The sequence below is a fragment of the Schistocerca piceifrons genome, chromosome 1 (genome assembly GCF_021461385.2).
Source record: "Schistocerca piceifrons isolate TAMUIC-IGC-003096 chromosome 1, iqSchPice1.1, whole genome shotgun sequence".
In the NCBI taxonomy this organism is placed as follows: domain Eukaryota; kingdom Metazoa; phylum Arthropoda; class Insecta; order Orthoptera; family Acrididae; genus Schistocerca; species Schistocerca piceifrons.
In genome coordinates this window covers 46706493-46728568 of record NC_060138.1, presented here as the reverse complement: position 1 = coordinate 46728568, position 22076 = coordinate 46706493, and the positions used below count along the sequence as shown (strand labels likewise).

The following is a 22076-nucleotide window of genomic DNA, read 5'->3' as shown; positions in this document are numbered from 1 at the left end:
CACAATTACAAAACCAAGAGGAAAAAACAATATAGATTTGAAAATGCCATATTAAATGAACACTAAAGTAACGTCAAATGAACTAGTGTGAATGTCTAAAATATATTTCTGCTGATAGTGAGAGACTTTCCCTGTAAATGTATAAACAGCCTACTGATTAGAATTGCATATATAAGGTAGAAAAATGCTATGACAGTATCAGTTAACATGCTGATTGCTGTGTGATCACTGGTGGCCACAACAGAACCACACACATGATGCCGTGTGGCTGCCACGGACCACAAACTCCACTTTGTTTAGTATGGTATAACATTCAGTGGCAAGTTTCTAATACAGACACAGAAACATGTGGCTTGTTTATGAAACATTTACTGTGGATCAACATAGCCTGTGAAGACGATCTTGGGTTGATGAGTTTCTGTCAGTTTAGACATTGTCCTATAGTTTTCTTCATGCAGAAGTATGCATTACTTTGTATTTCCTGACTGAATTGATGCTGGTGTAAAGGAAATCAGGTACAATATCTTGTGCAGTTTGTAACTCTGTTTATTACAGTGTTACCTACAACAGAGCTTCCATTAGTAATTATTACAAAATGGCAATGTTGACTGTTAATTTATATTTTCTTATGAACAGCGAGATTTGCTTTATCAGATAATCCAAGTATAAATGTTGTTAGCTGAAATGGGTCCCATACCATCAATCCGTGATGGGACATCATGGTATCATAGAAGTTGAAAAATGATTCACTGTTAAAGAAGTATGGAGGATGTTGGAAGAGTCAGATGTTGATGTCAACAATCCTGCAACATTTGTGCATTCTGATGATGAAGATGCATATGTGTCCACTACCCATAATGACAAACTGATGATGACAATGATTGTGTTGGTACTAGTGACGGAAACTGTGAGAAGTTCAGTGGTGCTGTTGCAGATATTAGTCAGTCTGCAGCCACTATGGAATGGTCTGATGTCAGCAGTGCTCATTTGAAAGGGATTGTATTTCCAGCCCATAGAAAGTACAAGTATAATTCCTTTTATCCTATAGACAGAAATGCTTTGACATCACAGCACATTTTCAATGTATTTTTGTTGAGGAAGCAGATAAGTTCAGGGATATATTAGGTACATCCTGAAGAAAGTTTTGTACAGCACATATAACAGGTGGAGGGTTGAAATAGATGAAACCATGGTACCATTTAGAGGATGGCTTTCATTTTTACAGTATATGCCAGGTAAAAGTCATACTAAATATGGCATTAAGGTTTACACATAACACAGTAGTGCTGGTTACACTCTACACATGGTCACTTATTCAGGACACACTGGTGTTGTGTCTAACACTTTATCAGGATGCATCATGCTGGAACTTATGCATAATTATTTTGGAGAGGGTTGAACACTTGTTACAGATAACTATTACACATCTGTTCCTCTCACAAAACAACTCTTTGAAAAAGAAGGCAAATTCAATGTTATACTGAGAAAGAGCAGAAGGCATCTTCCAGCAATTATGAACAATAACATAAAAGAGGGTGAAATGGTAAGTAAAGAGTCATCCAATAGCACTGTAATTGGAAAATGAAGGACAGTTCTGTGATAAGCCAGGCTGTGACTTCCTGGACTTGTGCTGTAGGGTTGAGAACTGTAGGGTGTCCCTAAATGGATCATGTGTGCACTACCCGTCATCAGAGTCTTCTACCTCAGTAGCTGGCTGTGTGTGAGGTGCACACTACATCCTTTTTAAATTATGTGACTCTCCATCCAAACCACATAATGACAGCTGTAGGAAACATGGAAATGTCAGTGTAAGACTGAAAGAAATGCCTGTCATAGGTGAGAGTATTGGAAGTCTAATGGATAACTGCTGAAGCATTCACAACAAAGTGCCAGAGTTTGAAGCACCCATGAACAACAGTGAAGCTCACATAATACTAGGTACAGAAAGCTGGTTGAAAGCTGAAATTGATAGCAGTGAGATTTTTGGGAAAAAATTAAATGTATATCGAAAGGATAGGAAAACGGGAAACTGAGGTGGTGTGTTTGTTGCAGTAGACAAAAAACTCAAATCCACCGAGATAGAAATTGAAGTAGCATGTGAGACTGATTGGGCAAGACTCAGTATCAGGTGTGGTCATAGAATGATGATTGGATACTTCTATTGACCATGACTCACCTCCTGACATAACTGAAAACTAGAAAAAACCTCATTTCACTTGTATGTTAAGTCCCCAAACACCCTGTAATCATCAATGGAGACTTTAATCATCCAACAATCAACTGGGAAAATTACAGTTCTGTTAGCAGTGTGCGTGACATGGCATATTGCGAACCATTGCTAAATGCCTTGTCTGAAAGCTATGTAGAGCAGATTGTTCGGAACACCATTCATGACAGAGATATTTTAAATCTAATGGCAACAAATAGACCTGACCTCTTTGAGGATGTCCACTTCAAAAACGGTATCAGTGAGCGTGATGTGATTGTGCCAACAATGATTACCAAAGAACAAAGAACAACTAAAACAAGCAGAAAGATATATATATATGTTCAGTGAACTAGACAGAAAAATCAGTAATGCCACATCTCAATGAGGAACTTGAAACTTTGAGCACAGGTCAGGAGCATGTAGAGGCACTCTGTCTCAAGTTTAAAAGAACAGTTGATCATGCACTGGATAGATATGTACCCATTAGAATTTTGATTTTGATTTATTGATCCATTTTCATCTACAGCTGCACAATGTGCAAGAGATATTTGGATTTTTATGTTAGTATTAACAGTTTTACATATAATATACCTTTGTACATAATAACACACATCAATATATCAATTAATGATGAATACTTAAATAAATGTTGGTAAGGCATTGCATAGTTTGATACTAGGATGGATAAGGTCATTTTGAAATAACTTTGTGTCGGCGCTTTGAACATGTACATCCAATTTTTGTCTTGTATCATAGCTGTGTATTGTGTGATTTTGAGTGATGGTGTGTGTTTTTGTATGTAAGTTTTGCTTTAAATACATTATATTTTCAAGTATATATATATGCAAGGAAGTGGCAGGATCATCCTTTTTTGAAACAATGGTCTACATGATTTTCGATCGATTACCTACCACTTCCATTATTCTTATAATTTTTTTTTATTTTTTTTAAATTTAATTTAATTTAATTTTTTTTTATGGCATCTCCAGAATTTCCCCAGAACATAATCCCATACCAGAGGTGAGAGTGTACAACTGCGTGATATACACACTGAAGGGTGTTGTAGCTGGTACAATTTTTTAATGTATGTAATACAAAACAAGAAGTACTTAATTTTTTTGTTCATTTGCTCAATATGTGCCTTCCATTTCAAGTTATCTTGTAGATCAAGTCCAAGAAATTTGGTACAGGCTGTTTAGGCAATTGTCTGTCCATATAGCTTTAGATTGGGTGATATCAGATTTTTTGTTTGTGCTGTGTGTATATCCATAGCTACAGTTTTTTCAGTGTTTATTATTATGTCATTGTCATCAAAGTAATATGTGAGCCTGTCATGGCTTCTTTTATGTTTTTTACAGGAGTTTCTTCTGAGTTTCCTCTAATTGTAACACTCTTGTCATCAGCAAATTGAAATATTTTACTGCTGTCATTGCTTATGTTTAGGTCATTTACATAGAGTAAGAACAGAACAGGACCCATTACTGATCCTTGTGACACTCCATATTTAACAGTCAGTAGCTTGGAATTATATTTTCCAATGACATTGTCCCCTTCTTGATCTATTTCCACATATTGTTCCCTGTTCTTAAGATAAGAGCTGAGCCAGTTGTTAGCTGTTCCCCTAATGCCAAGATTTTCTAGTTTGTGTAGCAATTTGTCATGATTTATGGTGTCAAATGCCTTTGACAAATCTAAAAATATGCCCATAGTAGGTTTTTTGTTGTCTAATGCTATCAGTGCCTCTAATAGAAAGGAATGAACTGCTGATTCAGTTGAATGGTTTGCTCTAAATCCATGTTGAGATTCTGACAGAATGCCATTATCCTGTAAGAAGTCTGTTAGCCTCTTATTGAAAAGTCTTTCTAATATTTTTGAGAAAACAGACAGAAGTGCCAGTGGTCTGTAGTTGGAAATACTATCTTTGTTTCCTTTCTTGTATAATGGCTTTACTTTTGCTATTCTCAAATGTGAAGAAAAAGTTCCTATAGCAAAAGATAGGTTACATAGGTGGGTTAAGGGCTCAGTAATCAAGTCCCCACACTTCTTATAATGAAATCAGGTATATCATCTACACCTGCAGAGTGTTTCATTTTGAGACTTTTTATTGTAACCTGTACTTCTTCTATATTTGTTGGGTACAGAAACATTGATGTGCTTGAGACTTTTTTCCCTGTTTCTGTATGATGTTTTCTATTAGAGGTCTGTTGTAGTAGTTTCTCTGTTACATTTATAAAATATTTATTGAACATATTAGCTACTTCCTGTGGGTTATTAATGTTTTCCAAGCCAGCCTTTAATACTATATTATTAACTCTATTTTTGTAAGATTTGGTTTCTTTCTTTACTACTTGCCAGATTGCTTTGGTTCTGTTTGAAACATCTTTTATGTATTTGTCACTGTCTCGTTTCTTTGCCTCCTTTATTATTTTATTTAAGATAGATTTATATTTTTTTAAAGTAACTATTAAACTCCTGGGTTGTATTGTAGCTTCTTGCAATATTGTAAAGGTAGTGTTTTCTAGCACAAGATTTCCTTATACCACTAGTAATCCACTTGTTGCTTTTAGTGGTTTCGGTTGTTTTGGCTTTGAGTGGAAAAGCAAGATCAAAATAATATTTAAAAATATTCATGAATGTCTGAAACTTATCAGAAATAATGGGAGGGAATCTCCATGATATACAGTCAGTGTAAAGAAACTTCCAAAGAAACAGACATTACTGCATAATAGGTGTAAAATAAAGGGTAGGGCTGTAAATAGAGAGATGCTGAATGAAACACATTAGTCTGTCAAGAGAGCAATGCATGATGCCTTCAATGACATGACAGAATATTGTCAAATGACATTTACAAAATCCAAAGAAATCCTGGTCATATGTAAAGGCTGTTAGTGGCACCAAAGTTAGTGTCCAGTCCCTAGCAAATGAGACAGGAACTGAAATTGAGGGTCGGAAAGAAAAAGCTGAAATGCTTAACTCCATTTTCATGTGTTCCTTTACAAAGGAAAATCCAGGCAAATTGCCACAATTTAATCCTTGTATCACTGAAAAGATAGAAATAAGCGTTAGTGTCAGTGGTGTTGAGGAACAGCTGAAATCATTAAAAGTGAACAAAGCTTAAGGCCCTGATGGAATCCCTGTCACATTATATACTGAATTTGCGACCGAGTTAGCTCCTCTTCTCACTATAATCTATCGTAGATCTGTTGAACAAAAAACCATGCCCCGTTCTTGATAAAAGGCACAGGTCTCACCTATCTACAAGAAGGATAGTAAAAGTGATTCACAAAACTATGAGGGTTGTTTTTTAAGTACGGGCTGTTTTTATTTTTAAAAAAAGATACAAATACTTTTGTAAAAAAACTTTTATTTTCTGATTCTACACACTTTTACCTGTTTTTCTACATAGTTGCCTTGTTTATTTAAGCACTTGTCTTACCGTACAACTTAGTTTTTAATTCCCTCTTCAAAGGATTCGGCCGCCTGCTCTGACGGCCAAGAGTTCACGGCCGCTTTCACTTCATCATCATCATTGAAGCGCTGCCCGCCAAGATGGTGTTTCAGGTACCGGAAAAGGTGAAAATCGCTAGGAGCAAGGTCAGGGCTGTATGGTGCATGGTCCAGAACTTCCCAGCCAAAAGAATCAATCAAATCCCAAGTCTTTTGAGAGGAACAAAACTCCTTTTGTCAGCATGCTGTGCCTTTTGTTTTTAATTGCTCTGTGGAGCTTCTTTAGAGTTGCACAGTAGGCATCTGAGTTGATTGTCATTCCTCGTGGCATAAAGTCCACTAGCAAAACACTGCGCCGGTCCCAGAACACAGTTGCCATAATCTTGCACTTTGACAGCGTCTGTTTGGCTTTGACCTTGACGGGTGAGGTTGTGTGTCGCCATTCCATCGATTGTCGCTTGCTTTCGGGAGTGATATGGGATACCCATGTTTCATCTCCAATGACAATTTGACTCAATATGTCATCCCCTTCTTCCTCGTAACGGACCAAAAAGTCCAATGAAGTGGCAAATCTTTTCACTTTGTGGTCCTCTGTGAGGAGTCTGGGTACCCACCGAGAACACAGTTTCTTAAAGTTTAGGTTTTCAGACACAATTTTGTACAAAACCGATCTTGAAACTTGTGGAAATTCCAAAGAAAGAGTGGAAATTGTGAATCTTCTGTCCTCACGAATCTTTGTTTCGACTGCAGCCACCAAATCATCAGTGATCACAGATGGCCGGCCTGAGCGTTCTTCGTCATGGACGTTTTGACGGCCATTTTTAAACTCTCTAACCCATAGATGCACTTTACCTTCACTCATTGCATTCAAGCCATAAACTTCTGTTAACTGAAGATGAATTTCTGCAGCTGATAGGCTTCTTGCGGTCAAAAAACGAATCACTGACCGTATCTCACATGCGGCGGGCGATTCAATAATCGTAAACATTATAAAGTATCACAGCCATGCGTACACGTCAGCTACAGAGCTGCAACTTGCATCAGTGTGAACGGGAAGGATGCCAGCAAGTGGCGCGGTGGCTTGTTGTGGCGTGTGCGCGAACTACGGGACTATACGCGTGAACAGCCCTTACTTAAAAAACAACCCTCGTACCATGAATATCCTTGACTTCAATTTGTTGTAGAATCTTAGAATGTATTCTAAGTTCAAACATAATGAGGTATCTTGAACAGAATGACCTCCTCAGTGCTAACCAGCATAGTTTTTGAAAACATCGATCATGTGAAACTCAACTCGCCTTTTTCTTGCATGACATACTGAAAGCTTTGGATCGAGGCAACCAGGTAAATGCAGTATTTCTTGATTTCTGAAAATCACCCTGCACTACACTTATTATCAAAAGTACAATCATTGAGGACTTTTTGATAGGGAGGTCACAGCATGTTATCTTGGATGGATGTCATCATCTGATGTAGAAGCAGGCCTAGCTTCATGTGTGCCCAGGGAAGTGTGTTGGGACCCTTACTGTTCATGTTGTGTATTAATGACCTTGCAGACAATATTCATAGTAAAATCAGGCTTTTTGCAGATGATGCAGTTATCTATAATGAAATACTATCTGAGAGAAGCTGTATAAATATTCAGTCAGCTCTTGATAAGATTTCAACATAGTGCAGAGATTGGCAAATTGCTCTAAATGTTCAGAAATGTAAAATTTAGCACTTCACAAGATGAAAAAAATGTAATATCTTATTTTATTTTTTTTAAATTTTATTTTTATTATCCATCTTTAGGCATTAAAAATGCAATTGATGTCGTCATTTGTGTACATATACAGTTTACATAACTAACAGAAGTGGTGTAATATATTGTAAATCATTATTGTCTAATAAGATACAAAAATTTGTCCTTGATGCTGCACAAGGTATTTGCATTGTATTTACATGTATAAGTTTAATCTAAGTGAAACTATATTAGTACCGGTACTTAAGATCATCTTTAGTGCACATTATAAACTCTTCTATTGTATAAAAAGCTTTTTCTCTAAGCCATTTCTTTGTGACACTTTTAAACACATTCAGTGACACATTATGTGCCTCTATTGGCAACATGTTAAATAGTTTTACTGCCATGTACCTGTAACTATCTTGAGTTTTCTTTAGTCTAGCAACTGAGATATCAATTTGCTGTTTTATACATGTGTCATGGTGATGGATAGATTGTCGTAGTTTGTGACTGTTGGTTTTCTTTTGTGTGTATCAGATAACTTAGTATAAAGAGGGCTGCAACTGTTAGTATTTTTAGATTTTTGAAATATAGTCTACAAGACTCGTTATTTCTGACTCCATGGATGCATCTGACTGCCTTCTTTTGCCAAATGAAAACTTGTTTTGCTCCGGGTGAGTTTCCCCACAACAAAGTGGCATATGTTAAATGGGTGTTGAAAAAGGCATAGTATGCATTGAGTAATAACTTACCACTAACATATGACCTTAGTTTACCTAACAAATATGTCACACGTGCTAACTTAGTACATATATAATCAGTATGACTCTTCCACATTAATTTTGAGTCAAGATGGATCCCAAGTAGTTTAGCTGAGACACAATCCATCTTATCACTCTTAGCACACAAGCTAAAGAGAATATTTACAGTTTTATCATGATTTATATGCAAGTCATTGAGTTGGATCCACTTGATGGCTGGTCTAAGATGAGCCTCACTTTCCTCATTTAATTTTCCTAAATCTTTCCCTACTGTAACAAAAGTTGTATCATCTGCATAGAGTGTGGATTTACATAAAATGGTGCTAGGCAAGTCATTTACATATATTATAAAAAGTAAAGGTCCAAACACAGAGCCTTGTGGTACACCCTGCATGATATCCAAGACATTTGACCTCATATTGTTAAAATGCACAATTTGTTTTCTGTCGCTCAAATAGGATCTGATCAGAGATAGTTCTGAGCCTCTAGTACCATAGCAGTGCAGTTTCTCTAGTAGTATCCTGTGACTGACAGGGTCAAATGCCTTGCTGAGGTCCACAAGAGTGGCATTAACTGATAATCCTGATTCGAATGATGACAATATATATGAAACAACATCTTCAACTGCTTTTGCCGTTGACAGGCCGGACCTGAAGCCATACTGAGAGTCACTAAGAATATTATTCACAGACAGATGTTGACTGATTTGGAGCTGTATGCAATATTCCACTACTTTTGATATGATGGGTACAAGGAAGATTGGACAGTAATTATTAGGACAAGACTTGTCACCTTTCTGGATGAAGGGAAACAGCCACTGACAAACATCCGGTTTATAAGAGAACAGAGTGGATGTGCTATTACATCTGCTATTTTTTTTATTACAAAATTGGAGAAACCGTAAATGTCTTCTGATTTTGAGTAACTTAATTTTGCTATTGCAGTTTTAATATCTGTTACTTTTACTTCTTTCCATTTAAACACAGGAACCATATCCTCAGAATTTTGTAGAAATGAATTTCTATTATTTGAGATATGGTTGTCGTCACATTTATGGATATGTTCATTTGCAGCTCTGTATTTCATACTGGAATCATTAACAGAGTTCTGAGCCTTTGTAGGTCAGGTGTGAACCAGTTATGCACTGATGTGAGACCATGTTTCCTCATAGTTCTCTTATTTTTTCTCATTACTTTGGGGCAGCAAGTTTTAAATGTATCTGACAATGCACTAATGAATAATGTAAACACTTTTTCAATATGATTACTTTCCAGCAGAATGTAATTCCAATTTGTCATCTTTATTTGTGTTCTGTAGTTATCAATGTTCTCTTCATTCAAAAGCCTAATGTACTTAATTTTATTGGAGACAGATGCTGGCTCTTTTGTTATCAATTTTAACCAAATACCTTTATGGTCTGATAAAAAATGAGTATTGAATAGCCCTAGTTCATACCGATATGTCTCAACATTTGTGATTACATTATCAAGGCAGGCAGACTGCCTTGTTGGGTTTTCGTTAATGCAGTGCAGGTCATGTGATCTTAGCATATTCAGAAGATTAAGTTGTTTAGGTGTGTTCTGCCTTATATCAATATTTATGTCACCAAAAATTAAAATCCTATATTTAGGCCACTTATCAAGGTGTAGTATCACTTTCCGTAAGGCCTATGCAAGTACTTCAATATCATTTAAGGTGTGCGGTATACAGACACAATTATGAGTTTTAACATGGGCATTAACATTGCTGCTATTTCCAGTACATTTTCTATACAGTAATCATTAACACTGAGGGCACTGTAATCCAAGTCTATACCACTACTAACATATATAGAGGCTCCCCCATAGTTGTGTGTTGGTCTGCAATAACCTGTTACTAAATCAAAGCCTGGGGGTACATATAACTGCAGTTGGTCTTCACTTAACCATTGATCATTAATACATAATATAATATTCTTGTTCACTCCTAACAAAAAACTCAGGTCATCAGTTTTGTTTCTTAATGACCTGATATTTATATGTACAAATAATAATGAGTCATCCTCACAAAGGGGTAGGTCTGGATTCCTCTGTAGCAGTATATCAGTTTGTTCACTTTGCTTGTACATTCTTCTGTCAGTTGTTGATTGTGTACTTACATCTCTGGCTAGTTTCTTGATCGTGTTGGATCCAGATGATGACAAGATGATTTCTCTGGTATACTTGGAAGGAGAGACAGCATTGGTCGTATATTTTTGTTTATTATCGCAAAATCAATTTTCGGTCACTTAGTGACCATCTTCAGTGCTGTAATTATAACTTAAATTAGTAAGCACTGGTGTCAATAAGCTTACGGCGATCACATCCATCCATAAAAAATCACTGCTCTGCTGTGGAACTTTTCTCACTCTAGAAGATGCACATACAGTAGCTTGTTTGTTTTCACTCATGTCTTGCATACTTGCTTTTCTCACTTTTACAGTTTGATTGCTTACACTCACTGGCTGAACACTTACATTTAAATCGTCTGCTCTTTGAATTTCCTTATTCACTGACTGAAAACTTCCTTTTAACTGACCCACTTGACCTAGAGATGACAACATGACATTTATATGTGTAGATAATGTGCTGACAGTTCCTGGAGACTTTCTTCTTTGCTGGGAAGTGGACCGGATAATGGTTTCACTTCTATTTATATGTGTAGTTGGTGCGCTGACAGTTTCTGGTGACTTTCTTCTCTGATGAGAAATGGACTGGATAACAGTGTCACTTCTGTTTATCATATGAACACCCTGTCCCAAAACTGGTGTCATCATATGACTGCAGTTTACTGAGGAGGTAGCTACCTTTGTCAATGTTGCCCTCCGTGTGCACCTAGCAGAAGTAGTGATAGTTTTGCATACTTTTTGTTTTCCTTTCCATACTTTCTGTTTTCCCTAAGACTATAATATCAATGAATCACTGTGGGATTGGCCAACTCATACAAATACGTGGGTGTAACACCCTGTAGGGATATGAACTGGAATGATCAGATAGGTTCAGTTGTGGGTAAAGCAGGTGGCAGACTTCAGTTTATTGGTAGAATAATGGGAAAGTGCAATTAGTCTACAAAAGAGATTGCTTACAAATCACTTGTGCCACACATCTTAGAATATTGCTCAAGCGTGTGGAACCCATACCAGATAGGACTAACAGGGGATACTGAACATATATAGAGAAAGGTAGCATGAATGGTCACAAGTTTGTTTAATTTGTTGGAGAGTGTCACAGAGATACTGAAGGAAATGAAGTGGCAGACTCTTGAAGACAGATGTAAACTATCCCAAGAATGTCTTGTAAACAAAGTTTCAAGAACTGGCTTTAAATGATTTCTGTATGGATATGCTACAACCCCTACATATTGCTCACATGGGGATTTTGAGGATAAGATTAGAATAATTACTGCATGCACAGAGGCAGTCAAACAATCATTCTTTCCATGCTCCACATGTGAATGAAATATAAAGAAACCCTAATAACTGGTACAATGGGACATACCCTCTGCCATGCACCTCATGGTGGTTTGCAGAATACAGATACAGATGTAGATGTAGACAGAAGGGAAGTGTTATTTCTTTAAACAAAACACATGTTAGATATGGTTCAATCAGGCAAAGAAAGGTCTGAAAACGAAAAGCTAAGCAGTAGCCAGTGTTGAATATAACATAGGAAACCAAAGGGTAGAAGTTTTGGATCAAATAAGTAGTTACATAAAACCATTTGATGGTACCTCAGACTTCTCTTTGAATTCATCTTGGACACCTTAGTGGTAAATGGAATACTGTATATGAAACTAACTGGAAAAACAATGCAGATGAAGTACTTTAGGAATAATGGAAAGTCGAGGATGGAATAATTACTTCCGCATGGAAGTGATACAACATTTACTTGGAATGTCAACAGAGCACAAATTGTTGCAAGTCTCCAGGAGCCAACGAAGATTACCACAATCCTGTGATCCAAGATTAGGTAGTACAAAAGGTCACTAACTAAACAGATGAGCAAAACAGAAAAGTGTGAAGACATGTGAAGAGTATTATTTGAGGACTGCTGAACTGCATGGATGTTCTGAAGCTGCAATATGAATGAGGAATGTAATATTCTGTGAAAAGTGCACTAAATGGCACTACCCACAATGTTATTCAGAGACACACTGAAAATTATTCACCTGCACACTCATGTCTAGTCATCTAATCAATAAACTGTTTATTGTACATTTAATCATGTCCTTTCTTTTCATTTATAATTCACCTTTTTTTGTTTCTTTTTTACACTTAGTGTCTGCTTTTATTCTTACTGTGCAATAACTAATGTGTAAAAGTAGGCAGCCTCATGGCTGACTGACATGCCATGTTTCTGCAGGCATCCCAGATTTCTTTCTCTTTTCAAAATCGTTTCATATAAATAATCTGTGTTAATTAACTATGGTATGGAATAACTTCATTTTATGAGATTTCCAAATTATTTTGTTAATGTGAACTGGTGTGGCCTGGGCTGGTGGCTAAATATCCATCAATAAGCATGCAGCAGTCAACATGTTAAATATATGCAATCAGTTCTACTTTATTTTAGCTTGCTATGTTAAGTGTGATGCTATAGTTATAAATCTGATGCTGCTCATTTTGACAGTTGGTGAATATTCCATCATGTTATAAATACATGCAAAACTAATTTTGCAGGTTGGAGCACATCTCCGACTAGACACATCATGTGTCGATGGTGCTATTATATGGGGTAACTCATGGGGTGTGCACTTCTTACCTGATCTCTATCATGCTACTGTGACTTTGCCTGAAACACTGGCCAGACTGAGAGAAAGAAAGCAGCCAGCACGTAAAGTAGTTGCAGATGATGTGTGGCTGAAAAAGGACCTCCATCAAGTTAGTTCAATGACTGTGTACCATAAATGTTTTTTTATGAGTAGAAGTATAGCTCTCAAAGTTTCAGATGACAATAAACTGAATTGATCTTAATCAACTTTCATCAGTAGCATAAACATTTTTATGGTATGAAACTTTGAGATTTATGTCTGTTGCATGTCGAAGATCTTATAATGAAGTATCTTGAACAGAATGATGTCCCCCACATCAACACTACTCAGCAGCTGGTACTAAATATTAGGGTAACTTAACTGATTACAGAGGAGATTACCACTGTCTGTATACAGGAAAAGTGAGAGACATTTGTAATATGATCCTTTTCTTCATGTGGGATATCACAGCCATGTGTGTGTGTATTTTAAGTAGTCACTAATTTAGTTTTTTAATGATGCATCATCTAGCTATGTTATATTTCTAATTATTTTAGATCCAAAATGGAATAAAGACTTTCTTTCTCCTTTTCCTGGATTTCACCTCAGTCTGCAAACAAATGATGCTTTGTCACACTGCTCATTCTGGACTTGTTTCTCATGATTTTACATTCTTGAGATGTTTCCTGCATCCCGAGGTGTTGGAAGAGCAGCTACGCAACACTTCTTTATAATCGCTCTCTGTGCCTGAGCCCTGGACAAACTCATGTTTGGGCTCCATGCCAAAATCTGCTGGCTTCCATCATTTACAAGGAATGTCCTCACTGTCAAGGAAAACATCTTCTTAAGAATGCTGGCTTCTTTCACACACCTGCGCCAATTCCCCATGGTTTTTGCATGCTCCTCCCTGTGCCCATGGGGTGCTGGAATTGTTTGCACATCTCTGTTTTCTAAGGCAGGTAAAATGACTGCTGCAAGGCCAGAAGAGCTCAGATGCTTTTGCGCATACATTCTTGGCATTCTGTCCTAACGGCTGCAGGTGTCCATCAGCTATCGGCATGCTTCTCATTGTTATATGGGTCCTATTGCATCATGTCCCTTCTTGAGTGAGGCGAGGACGTCGGCCCAGCTTCTCGCTGTTTGCTTGCAGAATGACTGCACCCGGGTGCTGATCCCACAGAGTTCGACCCCTTCCTCCTCCATGACCACTTGGCAAGAGTGGCTGTGGTACTACAGTATTTTAAGACATTCATAATAGGACAGTAGTCTTAACCTTAATTTACACTTTTAGCTCAAACGGTCTGATAAATTATAGAGATGGCTAACAAGGTACACTTGTAGTATCCCATAGCTATACACTATGAAACCTGAATTCATCACTGCCACTGAAGAGATACTGACAAATGATTTGATTATTTTTGGGCAGTAATTTCGAAAATCAGACTTCATCCTAACATGACAAAGAACCAAAGTGTGCTGCTACCACCTATGAAATAGTCATGTGATTGTTCAGCAACATACCCAGTACATTCATGAATTAAACTGGTGCAAAAATTAGTACAAGACCCAAAATAACTGGAACAAGACTGAGACAATAGGGCTTCTGCCATGTTGCTTATGTAACAATTTAACAAGTGCATTCATAATTTAGTACTGTTAAACACATGTTTTCATAAAAATGTGATCAAAAATTTACGAATGTATACATGCTCTGCATGACTTAAACTGCAGGATGAGATAAACAGTTTCTTTATTTGGTTATCATGCTTGTTTTTTGATGAAACATGTAAAGTTATATAAAGTTAAGTTCATTGGCAACGCCTTTTTATTGTTATACAAATTACTACAAAATTACTGTGAGCTGAAAGATGCTATCATATTTTAAGTATCCTTATACTCAATGCTTTTAACAGAACTAATAACTTTTACAGAGCAAAATTGTGACATCTTGATTCTTGTGTTATGCCAATTACGAGATTGCTTTTGTAATCAATTAATTTCATAATTAAACTATCTGTGTAGTATAAAATTATCTAAATATAACATTTCAAGTGAATGGTAGTCAGTGCAGTCTCAGTTACACATATAAACAAAGTTAATTGGTGTTCACAATAAGTTAGTGTAATATGCAACATGAGTATCAAGTATTCTGGCATAGAATACTCTGGTGTATTTGGATATACAAATATGTCTCACTCTGCCACATCCTCGTTCCCCTCCACTGGCTACATAAACTGTACAATACTCCACCACCGTATATCAGAAGGCAAAATGCTCTTGTATGGTATCCAAGAATAACATCAAGAAATTGTCCAATGTCTAAAGGACCCAGAGAATCAGAAAATACCACCAATTTTGAAAGTAAATGGGATGGTGAGTGGACCACCAAAGCACCACTCCTGTGGCGATACAGGGCTAGCTAGATTCAGCCGACAAGGGGAGGCCACGACGTTTGGAACGTAGATTTACTGCAAACTTCGTACAATCGTAGTACTCTATGAGGACAACAAAATGTGTAAGCAGTAGTGTGTGCTTCTCAAGCATTATTGAGAAAATCACAAGATAATTTTGGTCGTTGAATATATATCTGTGCGTGGCCATTTTAACCATGAAGTGGCTGCAGCCAAGTAGTGCCGGCACGGTAGCTCAGCATGTTCAGCCAGAGCATTAGTTACTTCCTGGCAGATTAAAACTGTGTGCCCGACCGAGACTCGAACTCGGGACCTTTGCCTTTCGTGGGCAAGTGCTCTACCATCTGAGCTACCGAAGCACGGCTCATGCCTGGTCCTCACAGCTTTACTTCTGCCAGTATCTCGTCTCCTACCTTCCAAACATTACAGAGGCTCTCCTGCGAACCTTGCAGAACTAGCACTCCTGAAAGAAAGGATATTGCGGAGACATGGCTTAGCCACAGCCTGGGGGATGTTTCCAGAATGAGATTTTCACTCTGCAGTGGAGTGTGCACTGATATGAAACTTCCTGGCAGATTAAAACTGTGTGCCCGACCGAGACATGAGCTCAGGACCTTTGCCTTTTGCGGCAAGTGCTCTACCATCTGAGCTACTGAAGCACGACTCACACCCGGTCCTCACAGCTTTACTTCTGCCAGTATCTCGTCTCCTACCTTCCAAAAGGAGTGCTAGTTCTGCAAGGTTCGCAGGAGAGCTTCTGTAAAGTTTGGAAAGTAGGAGACGAGATACTGGCAGAAGTAAAGCTGTGAGGACCAGGCGTGAGTTGTGCTTTGATAGCTCAGATGGTAGAGCACTTGCCCACGAAAGGCAAAGGTCCCGAGTTCATGTCTCGGTCGGGCACACAGTTTTAATCTGACAGGAAGTTTCACATCAGCGCACACTCCGCTGCAGAGTGAAAATCTCATTCTGGAAACATCCCCCAGGCTGTGGCTAAGCCATGTCTCCGCAATATCCTTTCTTTCAGGAGTGCTAGTTCTGCAAGATTCATAGGAGAGCCTCTTTAAAGTTTGGAATGTAGGAGACGAGATACTGGCAGAAGTAAAGCTGTGGGGACAGGACGTGAGTCGTGCTTCGGTAGCTCAGATGGTAGAGCACTTGCCCACAAAAGGCAAAGGTCCCGAGTTCAAGTCTCAGTTGGGCACACAGTTTTAATCTGCCAGGAAGTTTCATATCAGCGCACACTCCACAGAATAGTGAAAATCCCATTCTGGAAACATCCCCCCGGCTGTGGCTAAGCCATGTCTCCGCAATATCCTTTCTTTCAGGAGTGCTAGTTCTGCAAGGTTCGCAGGAGAGCTTCTGTAAAGTTTGGAAGGTAGGAGACGAGATACTGGCAGAAGTAAAGCTGTGAGGACCAGGCGTGAGTCGTGCTTCGGTAGCTCAGATGGTAGAGCACTTGCCCGCGAAAGGCAAAGGTCTCGAGTTCGAGTCTCGGTCGGGCACACAGTTTTAATCTGCCAGGAAGTTTCATATCAGTGCACACTCCGCTGAAGAGTGAAAATCTTATTCTGAGAGCATTAGTTACCCTTTATAATAAAAAAACTGAGAGAAAGGATCATCGAACAAACTGAACAGGTGTCATCGGATGTCCACCCTGAAGAAATTCAATGAACAATATAGAACAAAATGTTTTTTTTAAAAACAAGTGTTTAGCGTTCAAGCCACTGGATCACTGGATCGAGTTCCGTTCATCAGATTTTAATTTTATTTTCAAGACAGTCATTTTCTTTATTATTTATATTACAATTGATATAATAGGGAAAATGTGTGTAATCGGATGAAATTTTATTAAAGTTACAATGTTATTTGGCAGTCTACTAATTTTTATTATCACAAATAATGTAATAGTCATAACTATTGACTAGTAAACAACCAAATGCATAAAGTCATACTGAACATGTATACTTGTCCGTGATTTGAGAAATCCCTTATACCTGGAAGGAGCCCAAAACTACTTGTTACCTCCAAGTTTTGACTGGCACAGACAGCTTTCGAAAGATGTACAATAAATTGTCACTTTTGACATTATGAGTACAAGTTGGAAGATGGTATGTTTCGTAAAAACATGGAAAACATAAATTTAAACTGCATCGCATACACAAGGTTTTTTGACGTAAAAAAAAAAAAAAAAAAAAAAAAAAACGTAACTCGATCCAGTGGCTTGAACACCAAACACTTAGAAAAAAAAAAATAAATACATTTTGTTGTTCAGGGTGGAGGCTGATGACACCTGTTCAGTTTGTTTGTTCATCTGTTCACTCAGTTTTTTTATTAGAAAGGGAAGCTAACATCTGACCGAACACGCTGAGCTACCATGCCATCACCACTTGGCTGCAGCTGCTTCATGGTTAAAATGGCCATGCACAGATACATATTCGATGACCAAAATTATCTTGCAATTTTCTCAGTAACACTTGAGAAGCACACGCTACTGCTTACACATTTTGTTGTCCTTGTGGAGTACTACGAGTGTATGAAGTTTACAGTAAATCCACATTCCAAATGTCGTGGCCTCCCCTTGTGAGTGCAAACAAACCAGAAATGCTGTGCTGCCTCAGCAGTAAAATGGGATGTCCAACATCTAGATGCCTATGAACAGTAGAACTGAAAACCAGACTTTAAAAGACTTTACCTTCTCATCAGGGGCTATCTAGGAAAGGAAGGAGGGATGCATTCATGGCTGGAGGTTACAGCAAAATGTGGCATGTGGCTTTAGCTCCATTGACATACCTCATGAGGGCTGTAGTTGTGGCATTGGATGAACACAGAGGCAGGAGTCATGCTGCAATATAGGAGGAGGCAAAATGAGAGTGCATGACTAAGGGAGAGGCAACTGGATGGCTTATGTAGCTGTTAAGAACATTGTGGTGTCTTGTTGTTGTGGCCACAGCTGTTTATGTTTGTGAACCAACTGGTTCTGGCTGCCCATGACTTTGAATACCCTCAACCCTTGCAGTCAATGATGATGCCTGAGGTCCATCCCAAGTGTAGCCAATCTAGCAAGCCCTGATCCCTCAGTCAACACCATATTAACATGCAGGCTCCCATATATGGACCCATACATTTAGCTGCTCCTTGGCTGCATTGGGTAAACCTTTTGGCTTCAAATAGTACATAAAATCTGCTGCACTGTAAGCTAGACAAATCATTCCTCTACATGAAGATGTTCAGAATGTGCCCAGAGTTAACAACATCGCTATGTACTTGGATTACATGTTGGATTTTTCTTTGGACTGTTTGTACTTCGGTGTTAATGGACTTCATTGCGTCAGCTCACAGTTTTTCTCGTGAAGCTGTTTGTCCCCCTTGTCAGGCAAGATTGAATTCTAAACATAACTATTAAATTCTCCATCTAATTCATGAGCATTTGGTCTTTATGGGTTTGAATCCAAGCACTACTTTGCAGAACTCATGTCTGTTGATTTTGGTCTTGCAACTGAGCACTACTTCTCTTGTCTCTACTTTGGCACATGTAACAGATAGTATTTGTTTTATCTTCTGGGATAAAAAATGCATTTTTTTGTGCTAAGCTGTTTCAGTTTTATCCCACCATCTCTTTGCATTTCATTTCGTACTTTACTGTACCAAATTTGTTCGTTAACAGGAGCACCCTCCCATGGAACATTTCTCAGCAGTTCCTGAGCTATTCTTTAACCACAGCTTCATGTATGTTCCATCTTTCTCATATCCATAATACCGGTATTTGTTGTATTTCACCAATAACCTTGTCCTTGAAGGCATTGTTGATATATGGATTGGCCAAGTTTCCAGCACATGCTTTTTGTTGCTGTTTTCTTTAATTTTTTCTTCTTTCTGTAAGTGTATTCATAGTCCCTTCCTAATAGTCTGTATTGGGTCACTACATATTCTCCCATTACGAACTCACAGTCATTGATTTCTTTCAGTTGTAGTTTTCCACACACCAGCAAATGTATCTAACATTTTCTTCCACTTCTGTAAGTAATTAATTGTCTGCTGGCTTCTCAGAAAAACACATTACATACTACCGCATACCTTAGCATGGCACTCCGTTTCCTTATTGATTCATCTCATTTACTCCCCACCCACCATGAAGTCATCTGAACACCTTTTCTAGTGATCCCTAGGAAATGATTTAGATCTCCACTTAGGGTAAATCTACTTCCATTCTCAAGGCTCTTAAGTTCTTGAATCATAGCATTTCAGGCAGCATCCTTTTCTCCTCATCATGACCAATCTGCAGAACATAGATGCTAAGGGTATTGAAAGTCTCTTAAAAGCAAATATTGATGTTCATTATTAAGTTGTTTTCCTGCTTTGGTTGGTTCAAATGGCTCTGAGCACTATGGGACTTAACTTCTGAAGTCATCAGTCCCCTAGAACTTAGAACTACTTAAACCTAACTAACCTAAGGACATCACACACATCCATGCCCAAGGCAGGATTCGAACCTGTGACTGTAGCAGTCGTGCGGTTCCAGGCTGTAGCACCTTGAACCGCTCAGCCATCCCGGCCGGCTTTTCCTGATTTCTACTTGATGGGGCTAGTCAGCTTAGACAAAATGATTGTTACACCATTCCTTCTTGCCTGTTTTTCTTTACTGTTGATTAGCATGTGACCTCGTATCTTCTGAAAGCACAGTGTGTCATTCTCTGTCATATCAGCTACCTTTCCTGAAATGAGATAGCTTATTTAGATGAGCCAAATCTTGACTCAGTAGCCTTTGCTAGCATCTCGCAGGAAACAGGTGGGTTTCATGCCTCTTCATAAAGGAATACTGTAACAGTTTCTGACGCTTTTCTTGAGCTGTATCCCATCTTCATTTTGGCATTTCATTTTCCAGTACCATAACTCAATGAGACATTGTTTCATTCTTGAAAATGCTGTACAATCTTTCCAAACATATACCAACCAAAGGAACTGTCTGTTCTGATGGAAGAACATCAGTTGAAATTTCTTAAAACAAAGTCTATAGGTTTTGAATCTCAAGTCATGAAGAGAAGACACAACACAGAAATCCACATGCTTTCACAACAAGCAACAAAAATACACATAATAAATTCCGGAAGAATTCAATGGGCAGGCCATCTGATGAGAATGAAAAAGGGTGAAGTAGTTTCAAAAATATTCATGGTGAAATCATATGGTAAGTATGAAGGGGGGGGGGGGGGGGACCTATGAGTACATGGGTAAATGAAATTAAAACAGTGTGCAGCAAGATGGGTGTAAATAACTGACAGGAAGCAGCAGAAGATAGAAGCCTTTTGAGGCAACTTGTCAGACTGACATGCAAGCTTCAAGTCTCTTAGAAACCAAGATGAAGATGAAGAAGAAGAAGAAGAAGAAAATTGCTGATATAAGCCACATCATAGCACGTTTTTCTTAAATATGATCGATGGAACCTACAGAAGACTAAACTTAACTGCCAGATGCTCTTCCTGACAACATACGTCCTCCTTTGTCTAGGATGGGGACTAGCAACAGCTTTGTTGAATCACTCAATCCATGCAGCAAGGTGTAGATGGAGATTCATTAGAGAAAGTAAAAAGAAAATACATGGATATGGTACAAAATCATCAAAATAAATTTAATTTGTACTGAATAACTGTTGGGATGACTGTGGATCTGTGGACATGAGAAGTACCATAATTGCAGAACAACCTCACTCTCTGCCAGGTTAAAAGAACTGAGTCAAGGCTCACACTGTAAGCAAAAACAGAAATACAGACAAAATCATGTGAGCATAGGAACATATGTCAACACCAAAGAAACTCCATGACACTAACAATTAAAATCTTACAGTGCCCTTTCAGATTTTCCATACATGATGTAAATTAAGGGGAAAGCCTTACCTTTAGGAATGTAGACACAATGTCCATGTCCTTCAACATACAATACTTCTCATGCTTGCATACAAGAAGAATTTTTTTCAGTACATTTACACCATGTTCTTTGTTGGCTTATATCCCACTTTGATATGTGAAATGAAACTTTATGTGAACATGTTCTATCTTTGAGTGAAAAACTGGGTTGTATGTTAACTTTCCAGCAGACTGATTGCCACTGAACAAGAAAATGCTTGATAGCAGTCTCAGTGCTAATAGTTCTGAAATGCCTGGACTAGCAGGACGGAGCAGGTGAGGTTATATTTGTGGAATGGGGCCAAAATAAGTTGCTGTCAGTTGCACTCAACATATAAATTTTATTAGTTAAAATACACAATAACATAAGCAAAAATTAAAAACTCTCAAGGTTTTAGTGAAAGAGCTCCTTTGATTTGATTTAAATTGGCTGAAAGCCACATACAAAAATCCAGGGCCCAAGGCCTAAGCAAGTAATTGAGGTACAGGAGCTCTTCTGGAAGTTTCACTTCTTTCAAAAAAAAATTTTTTTTACTTCAATAAAAATAGGCTTAAGGCCACATATTAAGCAAGAACAGTGTTATGGCTTAAGGCCAAAACAAGGATTTTCAATGTTAGTTCTAAATAGGCTGAAACCCAGCTGAAGGCTGCATATCAACCAAACAATTTAATGGCTTAAAGCCTAGAAAGAAGGGCTTTCAATTTAAGAGGCTGAAGGCCTTAGCTTAAAACATTTCATGCAAACTTGGCTGAAGACCTCACACCAAAGAATAACAATATTATGACTTAAAGCAAGACAAAGATTTTAAATTTTTAGTCTAAGAGAGATTAAAATTCAGCTGAAGGCCACACAGT

At 38.0% G+C, this 22076-nt stretch overlaps 1 protein-coding gene across 1 annotated transcript in view; it reads left to right on the top strand.

Annotated features, from left to right (window-relative positions):
• The first annotated feature begins 769 nt into the window (after positions 1-769).
• Positions 770-22076, top strand: part of LOC124776216 (malate dehydrogenase-like) — a 47319-nt gene continuing 26012 nt past the window's right edge. The window contains exons 1-3 of the mRNA XM_047251109.1: positions 770-965; positions 1413-1543; positions 12840-13040. Of these exons, the coding sequence (XP_047107065.1) occupies positions 770-965; positions 1413-1543; positions 12840-13040 (528 nt within the window). The remainder of the gene's footprint in view (positions 966-1412; positions 1544-12839; positions 13041-22076) is intronic.